Below are 13,375 nucleotides of genomic sequence, written 5' to 3' on the forward strand. Positions count from 1 at the left end.
AAATTAAAGTAACTGCTTATAAATATAATTTAATAAATGACATGATTTAATTATAGTGACAATATATTGCAATAAATATTTATAACACTTTAAATTTTATATGTAAATTGTAATGGACAACTAAGTATGTAAATTAATGTTTATTTATAAGAATAAAACAAAGATTTGTACACCGGATCAACCGGTAGAGTATGCCGAACGCAATTACTATGTATGAACTACTTTATAAACGCATGCTTTTACAAATAAATAAATTCATTCATTCATTCATTCATTCATTCATTCATTCATTCATCGTTGATTTTTTATGGATAATTCTCACACATGCTTTCCTTTACCATTAAACAATCAAACACATTTTAGCACAATTTTGAGAAAAACTGTGCGTAGAAATCTGACCCCGAATACCACATCACTAGCCTCTCGAGTATCGTATTCTATTTTTCTTATAGCATCAGTAAGGCACCGTATTCTGGTTCACCATCAGATGTACTGTAAGTCCTTTTACTACTATTAAACGATGTTAACAAATGCTCTAAACTCTAATACATGCTATCATTGTAAATCACAGAAAACAAATACAGGTCTGTGTTGTAAATAGTATCAAAACAAAGAAATATAAATTATTTTTCTATATTTCAAAAAGATATTTTAATGTCAAAATCAAAGAGTATATTATTATAGTAAAATGAGCTAAGGTGACATGAGTTTTGAGATAACAAATCATAGTGTGGTTATGAATATTTTTCTATTACTTTATTGTATTTATAATTTCGTTTTCTTAGAATTTTTATTTTCTTTGAATAATTTGTTTACATACAAATGTATCTACGTATTTTTGTGAAAGTGAAACCAATTTTAGCGATGTGAATTATTCGACTAAGACTAAATTGAATAAATTGCCTAAATCATTTAATTCGTCCTAATAAATGTACAGGATTCAGTAAAAATAGGTTTCTAAATAAAACGGACTAAAGTTTAGTCCTAAAATGCCATATTACAATGGAAATTGTTATAGTGTTGTTTTCTTGGTATTAAGGGTTTACTTCCTTCTCTTCTTAACTGCATCTTCTGCGTCATTTCTTGATGATCAGCCATATTGCACGTTACGGTACAGAAGATTATGCCAAGGTAAAGGACAGCATGTAGGATGTCAGTACCCTAATGTAAGTTGATTTTTATTTAGATTTTTGAATGAAATGATGGAATGGAAACTGATACATGCTGCATATAATCTGTAAAAAGTAGTCCTGCAACTTGGATTTACATAGCTCTCTGGAAAAAGGTCTTCGGATATGACAGAGGGAATCTTTGATACCTTTTCCACCCTTGTAAAAATCGCTGAACAATGACAAATATGTAGACGCTTTGCATGATGACAGCCGCACAATCCTCTGATTCGTACCGAAAAACCTACATCCTACGGAGTGAGTTATCGCACGTATTCGTCTGAACTCTGCGAGTAGGTATTTAATCTGGCATAAAATGTGATTTTAATAATGCTTCTTCTCCATAACGCAACACCTTGTGAAGTGGTGGTAGATGTATTGACATTCAAAAAGAGCTCTGTAAAGAATTAAAAAAAATGATTTGATTTTATTTTAATAAGAAGAAGGGCAATGGAATTTCTTAATGGGGGACTTTTTGTGACAGCAGCCAGGCCCGGGACCAGCGTGTCATAACTACACACAAATTCAATTCACTTCCGAACTACGGCATTTTATCATCAGTTATATTAACAAGTAAGTAACTTATAACAGCAGAATTACACTTAAAAAAATACCTCACTAATATAACTAAATTTAAATAGTGAGTAGATACCTAAATTAAATACTAAGGTAATTAAGGAGGTAGTAATAAATATTTTCAACATACCTACTTACATAATTGCATTAAGTAATTAATTGATGTAGTAATTGTAATTACATAATTAATGAATTAATTTTATTGAATGATAATTAATGATATATTAATTCATTACGCTAAATAAATAATTCGTTTTATTTTACGTTAAGACGACGTCAAAGAATCGCCGCGGGAACTGAGCGGTGTAGAGGCGGGGCGTTGATACCCAAACCTCAAATTATGATGATGGTCGTAAGTAAACTGCTTTAATGTATTATTAATTAAATAATAATATATCACATAATATAGCCGTTACCGCTGCACTCGAAAATCTGCTATCCATATTGAACAGGATTTAAGTCCTAATAAGGGTCGGCATCAAAACCTTGCTAGTCATATGGAAAATGTTGGACCGCCTAGTGTAAACGAACATCTATGGCGTGAGGCATTCAGGGGGGTTACTACCATCTCTTAAACCAATATTATTTTAATCATATTTTTACCTTTCTTTTTTAGGAAATTTAACTTTTTAAGCAAAATATGACAATTTCAGTTGGTTTTATACAATGGATAAGCGAAAAATTAATAAGGGTTTAAGTTTGTTCAACAGTGTATGACGGAATATTTTACTGTTTTAAGGAGGAAAGAAAACTTTCCTGAACTATGATGGTTTTTAAAAGATGGTGGTAGGCCCCAGGAGGAAGTGAGGCGGTTGAGCCAGTACTCAACAGTACTGTACTGTTGTTAAAATTAGGAAGATTCACCACCTTCATAAGTCTTATTAGGAAAAATAAAATTTAACTCTATGCATTTTATTCATCTTTTAGAAGTCTTACAATTTTTTAAGGTTTGGGATCGTGAACTAGCACTTCTGGCTCAGCGGCTGGCAGATCAGTGCAGCTTCATCCACGACGACTGCAGAGCAACTGGTTAGCAGTACACTATTTTTATAATATTTACTACTAGAGATAACTTTGCGCTTCTGATATTATTCAAATACCTACCTACATTTGCAATGAAACTTGTAACTTCCTTGCGTTTACTAAGATTCAAATTTGCGTCAGCTGGCATCCAAAACCCTTCCACCGAAACACATGAACTGCTTTACGATAGGAAAGGGTATGGCGGTTGTACCCCCTTTACTGTACACCCACACTTATTTCTACCTAATAACAGCAGTGTTAGGCGCTGCGGTGTTCCGGTTTGAAGGGTGTGGTAAGGGAGACAGACTTTTCCGAGGCGTTCCAGCTTAGTCCTCAGGGGTAGCGGTGCATCTGTGGCCAACCTCAGGTAGGAATATCTAATCCTATCTGGGGTTAATTACAGATGTCCATGGGCGGCAGTAGCCACTTACCATCAGGTGGAGTGCATGCTCGTCTGATACCCTTATATTATAAAAAAAAAGTACTGTCACCTCCCGACCCCCAAGCATTTAATTCTTATCTGATATATTTAGTTCGCTATCCATACGCCGGTCAGACCGTCGGCGAGGTGCGATGGCGAGGGTTCAGCGAGGGCGACGGCGGCTGGTCGCTTAGCGCGCAGCGAGCGATGCGACGCGTGTTCGATGCCTGGTGGGGAGAACGTCGACGAGTGCGGCCGCAGCAACTCATGTCGCCTTTCAGATTGGGAACGAAGTAAGTAAACAATAAAGAAAAGTAAAGGTAAAGTTAACAGGAAGGTACTCACCTTTAAACATTGTAGTCGGTTAACTGCAAATACCCGAAATAAAACAAGAGTTGTAAGTTTAGGACCCTACTTTATCGACCCATGGCCACGTCGCCAGCGGTGCATCCAGTGAAACATTATTATTAAGTATAGCTATCTTATTAAGCGGTTAAGCTTAACTCCACTTTTTAGTTTCTAAACACACATCTTTTTCATAAAAAAATAATTTATGTTCAATTTGAATTTCATTCAATTTGAACATGTCCAACCATATTTGTCTCCATAGATGTCGCTACTGGCATACACAACTATCACATAAGCATATCGGTGACGCTATATCCATAAGATTTTTCCTGAAATCGCTTAACGCACTACCAAGTTCACAATACCTCAGAGGTTCAGCATGGGGTCACTTCAGCCAGCTAGCAGTGTGGGCGTTAGCCGCCGCTGGCTGTGGTGCAGCCCGGCACGGCTCCCCTCGCCGTCTACTCCTGGTCTGCGACTTCTCCCACACCAACATGCTAGGGCAGAGCACCCTCATACCTGGAGAGATGGCGCCTTGCCCCATACATTACGTCAGGAAGAGTAGGTCGCCCTATCCTTTGTTATGTGCGCCGGTGAGTGGAATCTTTGTTTTACTTTATTTTGCTTTGAATGAAATGAAATGAAATGGAATGGTACGGAACGGAACGAAACGAAACGAAACGAAACGAAATTAAATGACGAACGAATAATACGATGATAATCTTATTTACCGTTGATTACAGATGTCTATGGACTGTACGTTTATTTGCTACTTTTTACATAATATCTTGAATAGGTTAGCGTGGTGTTCTACGTCAAAAATAAGGGCCCTTCCAGACATGCTATGCGATAGCAATAGCAGCTATTGCTTTATATGTAGGCGTATGATTGTAGTCACAGATATAATTTAGCCGATATTCATAAAATCGGATATGTTATTTATTAAGTTACTTTTGTTTAAATCTATAGGTACGTGTTTTTTTTTAAACACAAACACAATCACACACATCATTATCATATACATACTAAATAAATTATTAATTTTTAGACACGAAAACCAGAACGCAGTCAGTCTCAGGGCGACGAGGGTGCGGAATACGGTGATTACGACGATTTTCCCACCAAAATTCCGGAAGAGGAAGATGCCACTACAGATTTAAACTATAAAGAAGTTACGCACAAATTTTCTTGGACTAAAAGTGAAAGAATAATCGAAGATGATGATGATGAAGATGCCACTGAGAACAGCAGAGTGCTAAGTAAATAACTATTTTCCAGTTACAAGCAGGTTTTCGAGCAATGAAATTATCGATACCAATATCGTTATTTATATGAAAGGCCAAAAATATCGAAAATTAATAATATCAGAAAGTTCAATGCGATATTATCGATATACCTACCGATAATTAACAACGTTCACATTTTTTCGCCGACAATATTTTAAGATTATTAATTTTTATAAACTTTTTCGTTCATACATATGTTTGTTTTTTTTAATTTCGACATTGATTCGAATATTTTTTATATGTATGTTTATACTGTCATATCGACAAAACAGGCTAATTTGCAATATAGTCTAATGATATATTTTAACGCAGATAAATTTGGAAATGCAACAAGATCTCACATTATCGCTAAGTTGGAGCAAGAGTTAGAATTGAATAGCAGTATTCGTCCGAAAATACAGAAGAAATTCCGCCAACGGCTAACTACACGTATGAATTTCGGTAACATACGGTACTTACGTTTTATTACTCATACCATTTTAATTAAATTTTTCGTTAAGTATGCCATACCTGTACTCTATACTCATATGGGAAAAATTATGACTTGTTTTTTATTTACAAAAAAAAACTACAAAATAAATATTTTAACATCGGGTTGATACCTACGTCATAAGACCGTGAATAGGTAGGGTCATTTTGACTCTATTCTTAGCGATAAACAAGCCTATAACTTATTTCAGAATAAATGAAAATCATGTATTTATTTCAGGGAAAACCATGAAAATGATTTTAGGGTAAAAGCAAGATTCAAAATGAATAGAGAAGAACCCTACTATATGAGTAGTGAAGAAATTACAACAGTTAGTTGTTGGATATTATGAAAATTCTGGAGTCCTCATCAATCTTCTACTGGTGGGCCTGTCCTCTCAGAGTGAGGGGTTCAGACCACAATCCACCATGATAGCTAAGTGCGAATTGGTAGAATTCTACGCACTTCACACACTATTGAAAACAGTTTTCTTTATAAGAATTCTTTGACGTGCAAGTTTTCTCGTCATGTTTTATTTTATTGTTTAAGCAAGTGATAATTTGTAATAAGCAACTGTGATAAATAAGAGGTGCAGGTCTGGATTCGAACCTCGGAGTTCCGAAATGAGAGACGAATTTTCTAACCATTAGGCATAGATTAGTACCATTAGGCTATCTTGTTGCTTTAAGAGTCTGAAGTGGGCTTAATTGTTTACTAATGTTATTACTCTCAAGATACTTAATAAATACTAAAATACGCAATATGACGTAACTCAAGCCCCACGATAAATAAAATTTAGGAAATGAATATTAATGAATATTTAATTAATAAAATAATTATTCCAGATAGCATTGAGACACAAATGGAAACCAACTAGGCAAAGGCCACGAAGGTAAGTAATTATCTAATTATATTTTTTACTACACACATTCTATTTTTAAAAATAAAAAAAATCAAAAACAGCGATCTCAAAATTAGTTTCAAGTATAGTATCTTACCATTGTTACTATTATTTTATAAGTTACTTAATATTATTTATTTGTCTGCGAATACTAAAATGTTTTAATTAAAATTCCATTACATATACTTATATTACTTTTGCAGACCCGGGGCAGATGCACTTCTTAATAAGCCCGTGGACAAAATAATACGTCGCTCATCAGTAGTAAGTACCTACCTAATATCCTGGGGGCCTTTTTTTGTTCACGAGGGGGAAACCTTCAAAAGGTATCCGATGCCGTGGGAGCGACACAGGGTTATGTGGGATTCTTACCGCACTAAAACCCCATCGGTGGCCGTACTCAGCGCTGCGTAGAGGACTCCGGGAGCTCCAAAGGAACGCAACCGGAGTCAATAACCAGGGGGCCTACCGCCATCTTTTAAAAACCATCATAGTTCAGGAAAGTTTTATTTCCTCTTTAAAACAGTAAAATATTCCGTCATACACAGTTGAACAAACTAAAACCCTTATTAATTTTGCGCTTATCCATTGTATAAATCCAACTGAAATTGTCATATTTTGCTTAAAAAGTTAAATTTCCTGCAAAAAAAGTAAAAGTATGATTAAAATAATATTGTTTTAAGATATGGTAGTAACCCCCCTGTACTTAATTAAGAGTCTTTATAAAACTAGGGCCCAAAAATTCCTACCTATTTAATTCTTACCTTTTTACAAGTAGGCGTTCAAAATTACTTAATGCACTCATTTTAAGACGTAACGGATACTCACGATACGCGTTTTGTATTTTTTTCCGATATTTAAAACCGCGTATAGTGAAATCCCGTAACATATTAAAATGTCTCAAATCCGCTATAAGAGCTTATTGTTCTTTTCAATATATTAAGGTCTAAAAAGTGCAATTTTTATTACAAAATCACTGGTCAAAATACCACCTCAAAATGTATTGAAACTTGAAATTAAGCATTTAGTTACATTTTATGTTTCTTAGGCATTCTGGGCCCTGGATAATGAAGACATGGAGCAGTTATTCCGGGATACTGGATACCATAAACATTGGAAGAAAATGCAGAAGCAATCTTTCCCATAATACCAATTCCATTTACTTACTGTAACTTTTTGTAATTATTTTTCTACGATTGTAAATTATTTTTATGGATATATTGTTTTTGTGTTTGTGATGAGTGTCTTTCGAAAGATGTAACCATCTGTATCTCGTTGACCTTCAGGTGGAATTCTCATTTAATTTCAAGGAAGAGAAATCCTTTTTTTTTGTTTACGAGGGGGAAACCTTCAAAAGGTACCCGGTGCCGTGGGAGCGACACAGGGTTATGTGGGATTCTTACCGCACTAAAACCCCCCCGGTGGGGGTCCTCTACGTTGCCAAGAGGACTCCGGGATGTAAGAAAGAGAAATCCTAAAGTCGATTATAGATGTGTTGTTGAAGGAGTTAAAATGCTCTATGTATGTTAACTTCCTTTATCGGCCTATATAGCTCCTCTGCTATTTATACTTATATGCCTTTTATAAAGGAGATTTTGCCATATTCACCACCTTGCGTGACCTTGCGTGATGGTGGCCGCCATAGATACAGGTAAAAATTCGAAGTCCGACGACTTCCAATCAATAGTAGATAATACCATAATACATGACCAGATTTGTGACTTAAGAGCCGATTATCCAGAGCAGATGTTGTACGGAACTCGCATTATGATTAACCTCCTTCAAAGCCAATATTAAAATAAAGTCAAGATGACAGAAGAAAATTTATTACAATGCTATCAACAGTCATATTTGGTGCCATCTATCAATAAATCAAGCATACGTGTTTATTAAATTATAAATTAAAATAAACAAACATCTTTCGCAATAAGAAACAGTGACCTTTATAACAACGAGATTGTGGGTTATCAAAACTCTGAGAATAATTTTATACGTTATTGTATTCAAGTGCATAGTATCAATTGTACTTGAAAAATACTGAATTTCTAATCGTAGACGAATTCATCGAATTTGCGAAACGATTCATGATAAAAATAGAGAGAAAATTGAGCGTCATTGCATAATGCAAATCAGAATCGTCAGTAAACTTGGGAATTTTTCATGTAAAAAGTAAATTCCCAAGGAGTAATTGCACCAATTTTAATTCACAAAATTCCCAATAATTCATCTCCAAAATAAAATTAAATAACGAGGCAAGAATGCCACAGAAACTGTTGTTGGGCTAGTGATGTGCTGTTGTTGTTGTGGCAATGATTGTGATCGATGTTTAAGATGTTTATGTTGTATCACATTATGTGTTATGTTGATCCATTTATGTGGATGTGAAGGATGCTGTGGCGTTTTGGATACTGACGATTATTGAAATCACAAATTTATTTACTTTTTTGAGAGAAGCTATTAACAACGGATTCCAATCAAGAATCAGGAATTATAAAGTTGTTGTGCAATGTGTTGTTGGTGTTGCGGCGACTGTTGTTGTCGGTGTTTAAGGTGTATGTGTTGTATCACGTTATGTGCTATGTTGTTCCATTTATGTGGGTGTGAAGAATGTTGTGGAACTTGGGCTGAATCAGATGATTAGTGAAATTAAAAACCAATTCTTCTTGCCTTTTTGGGAAATACAAGAAAAAATATTTACAACAGATTTCAATCAAGAATTGAGGATTATACAGTTGTTGCAAAAATGTGTTGTTGTTGCGGAGACTGTTGTTGTCGGTGCTTGAGGTGCTTGTGTTGCATCACGCTGTGTGCAATGCTGTTCCATCTATGCGGTTGTGATGAATGCTGCGAAGCTTGTGAAGTTGATGAATAATCAATAAATTATTTTTCTAGCTTTTTATTTTATTATGTCGTTTATTATTTTATGATTATTTTGTAACATCGACTGATAAATATGAAATTGTGTGTGATGTAGAAATATCAGTTATTTTTAAGATGTAGCAGTATAATGAATAAAACTATAAAACAAATTATATGAATAAAAAAATAATACCATTAAAAAAGTACAACCACATAGGTATGTATTTAATATTTTTAGAGTGAAACAAAAATCCGTTTAAAATTATATCTGTTGATTTGTATTGGAATATATAGATACCAGTATTTTAATTTTTACGTAATAAAATCTACTAGTTGGCGTTATAAATAAATTTAATTCACAGTAAATTTCATTCGAGTTTTTAGGAATATTCTTCATCTCTACTTTTATCTCCACAACATTTGCTACATTGGCAATCACACTCGATGCCACATAAATGTAGCATGTACGCGATGAACGTAAAACAAAATATACAACGTAAACTGCCACAAAAGTTACAACAACACATTATATTAACAATAGAATATTTATTAAAACACACACAATGTTCATGAAAATTTACGGAAAATAAATCTTTAAAAAAATATTTAAGTATTAAAGAAGTATCTAATAATACTGGTTGGAATTAAAAAGAATATTCTTTTAAATTAAAAGAAAGAAATTTTAGAATGTCAGATATGATTAAAATTTTCCTGTGAGATATCCTAATTTTCGGTTCAAATTTTAAATTTGAGATAATTATTAACAGAACGTGCGTATTTGCAAAATTCATTGATTTTAAAATTATTAGTAAAATAGACATTAAAACAATATGGATCAAGTTCAGGGTGGCTACTAGTAAGTAAAACGTCTCTAAAATATTTAATTCGTTTCATTTTACCTCTACTGCGGAGGGTAATGTATGTACGAGTATGTGTATGTTTCGCACGCCCGAGAGAGGCATAGATTAGTAATGATTACTCGCTCCTAACAAGAAAATGTACCCAGTTTTGAGAATTGAAATAGTTGCGTAAAAAAGTTTTGCCACGTCTCCGTGCTAAAATGTCCCTAAAATATTTGAAATAATCATTTATTTATTATGTAAATTACGCAGTATTAGTTATTTATTCGTAAATTTTCTCTAAAAATGTATAAAGAATTCAAAAAAAGAACTTCTAATAAGCCGTTTGTGGCTTCATTCAATTTCAAGGCGGCGAAGTATCTTTACTAGTCTATGCCCGAAGGTACAATTGTTTTGACGGATATTAACATATAAGGTGTTGTTAGAATCTTCTAAATTATTGTATTGACATAGGCTTTATTCTTGAACAATCTGGTTTTTTGTTTTATAACATTTCTGTAATATTACGTATTTAATTTTACGTAGCGTAGGAGTTACACTATAGGTACTAGTCTAATGCGGTTCTGGGTTTGATCCTTGGCCAGACATTTCCATTGATTAGTTTTATTTGGTGTTTGTGTCGTTTAGTCATGTAGTTTAGTAAGTTATTAATCTTATATATAAAATTCTCGTGTCACAATGTTAGTTACCGTACTCCTCCGAAACGGCTTTACCGATTTACACCAAATTTTATATGCATATTCAGTAGGTCTGAGAATCGGCTGCTATCTACTTTTCATACCCCTATGTGATAAGGGTTGTTCACCCTTAACATTTTTTTATTTATATGGCAATACAACGTTTGCCGGATCAGCTAGTTATTAATTAAATTAGTAAAATAATCTGCATGACCATTAACTACTTTTAATAAGAAAACAAACTTCAATTAAAAGTAAAATTTATATTTCCACAGCCAATCCTATCAACCCTCGTACAACAGCTACCAAGCACCGATAGGACAATGGGGTGGCCAAAGCTACAACTCCCAACCAACAGACCAAACTTATAACTACTCCAACCAATCAGCCAACAATAACTACCAAAACAACCAACCATACTCATATAATACCCCAAAAACGTATTCAACCCCTTGCATGGGGGGATGCAACCCCCCAAAACTGTACGCGGATACCTACAACTACTTGACGGAAAATCTAATGAAGCCAGTAATTCAAGAAGTTTACCAGGATTTGAAGAATATAACATCGGCTAACACGGTGGCGAATCATTCTCTAGCAACTAAGATTGGTTTGAACGATAAAGGACAGGCTCAAAGCATTCCGGAAAAGAGCGAGAGCTTCCCTGAAAATGCTCAGAGCTAGAGATTTAACAATACCGTGGGCTTCATCCAGTCTCGGACGGAAGAAATGACAATAAATTGCGTTTTTTTTAGTAAAATGTCTTCTTAAAAGTTTGTTCATTTTGGTTGTCTATTTTGTGGTCATTCTAATGATCGTCTGTTCCAATTGTTGGTTTAATTTGAAAGTGTGAAAAAATGGAAGTACCTGTAAGTGAAATTTGTAACGTGTTGTAATAAAATAAGGGCATAAATCAGTGTTTTTATTTTTACAAAGACTCGAGTATTAGCTAAGTATAAATGTATTAAATTTAAATCTGGTATTAATGTACGTTAATCTTTAATTACTGTTAGTAGAGGATTGGTACTGATATGAGCAAATTAATCCAGATTGACTTGGATTTATTCCTTTTTCCACTCTGGTTTAAAAGAAATCCAACGTTCAATTTTATGCCAAGCACATTGCTTTACAAGTCCAAGAAATACTCGTAGTTAAAAGCGTTATACGTATGGACTGTACCTGAGAACCTTCTGATTCCTTATAACTAATTTAGGTAAGTAAGTACTTACGTAATCACTGCATTATCATATCATTTTTATAGCCTTTCGTAAATATCTGTATCTCATCTCTGATTCACATGATATTTATGACGTGGGTTGTAGGTAGGTAAATATGACACATGTATTAGCGTGAACTCAGCATACAACAGTACTATGATTGTATCTACGCAAACTAATCTAATACTACTTATCTGAAGGTGGTAGAAACCTTCGTGAGCCGACTTCGACGGCATCACCTCCACACCTATTTCTACCTAATAACAACAGTGTTAAGCGCTGCTGTGTTCTGGTTTGAAGGGTGTCGTATGGGAGATATACTGTTCAGAGTCGTTCCAGCTTACTCCTCAGCTAGCGGCTTATCTGGGGCCGACCTCAGGTAAGAATCTAATCCTATCTGGAGTTGTTTACAGATGTCTATAGGCAGTAGCCATTTGCCATCAGGTATTACAAATAAGATACAGATCAAGAAAACCAGCAACACCACAATCTACAATTCCATACACATTGCACAGAATCGCAATACTTGGAAGACTATCGTAGACAAGGCTGTTCTTGATGGTCACGACCCTCGGTCATGAGGATTCGACTAAGATTACAAATAATATAAATGTTGTAAAAATATAAAGGCTACCATGAAATTTTAACATTTTATGTGCCATTAGCTCTATCTACACTTATCAAAAATCTTAGGATCTCCACGTTTTACAACGTTATCAAGACCAATTAGCACTCTTATCGCTATCATTGTAATACTAATATGTCGCTTCTCACGATAGCGACTGACAACAAAACTAGCAGGCAGTGTCGCAACTGATAATAATATCATAGGCATACCTTTAAAACTCAATGAAATTTACTCATAAGTAGTTTGTGTCAATGACTCACTTATTGTAATAAAGTTAAATTTGTGAAGGTTTGGGAAATATCGTCATTCTATTGTGACGAGCGCAATTGCACTGACGCACAAATGAATCGTGAATAAATAAATTGGAAGCATAATGCGTGAAGACCAATCGTTACTTAGTTAACAAGTGTTTTATAGATGCAAATAAGTGTTATAACGTTACAAAATAACATTGCAAGTTATTTTTATGTTATTATAAAAAAAATAAGTGCAACTTTTGTACAATAATTATTGTTTTAAAATTAGTGTTACGTGTAACATAACAACTACATTTTTAATGTAACAATTACTTAAACTACAAAAACAGCAAATCAAACCTCGAAAGTGTAATCTCTTTTAATAAAGTGTTATTAATACAAAAATATCTCGAAGTGTATTAAAGTGCAAAGTGTTTTCATATAATAAAAATGTGTTGCTGCTGCAGTTGTGGGGCGTGCGGCAAGGTGCTTAAGTGTTTGCTTTGCGTCACACTTGTTGTTTACATCTTGAAGATGTGTGGTGTCGAGATTGATGATGATTGTTGTAATTGTGATGATTAAATTTTGATAATTTATTTTGCTTTTGATTTTTTTCCTGCATTCGTGTATGAAGTGTTTGCTTTGCGTCACACTTGTTGTTTACATCTTGAAGATGTGTGGTGTTGAGATTGACGATGATTGTTG

At 34.2% G+C, this 13,375-nt stretch overlaps 1 protein-coding gene across 1 annotated transcript; it reads left to right on the forward strand.

The window, feature by feature from the left end:
• Nucleotides 1-663: 663 nt before the first annotated feature.
• Nucleotides 664-9,092, forward strand: LOC140745934 (uncharacterized). The gene is made up of 12 exons (XM_073077901.1): nucleotides 664-1,166; nucleotides 1,654-1,742; nucleotides 2,016-2,097; nucleotides 2,693-2,774; nucleotides 3,302-3,482; nucleotides 3,908-4,130; nucleotides 4,586-4,796; nucleotides 5,136-5,274; nucleotides 5,533-5,623; nucleotides 6,138-6,184; nucleotides 6,397-6,457; nucleotides 7,242-9,092. The coding sequence occupies exons 1-12, from the start codon at nucleotides 990-992 to the stop codon at nucleotides 7,338-7,340; spliced, it is 1,482 nt and encodes a 493-aa protein (XP_072934002.1). The 5' UTR covers nucleotides 664-989; the 3' UTR covers nucleotides 7,341-9,092.
• Nucleotides 9,093-13,375: the final 4,283 nt, after the last annotated feature.

This window comes from Epargyreus clarus, unplaced genomic scaffold (genome assembly GCF_041222505.1).
Source record: "Epargyreus clarus isolate Ecla_fem2 unplaced genomic scaffold, WU_Ecla_fem_2.2 ptg000002l, whole genome shotgun sequence".
In the NCBI taxonomy this organism is placed as follows: Eukaryota; Metazoa; Arthropoda; class Insecta; order Lepidoptera; family Hesperiidae; genus Epargyreus; species Epargyreus clarus.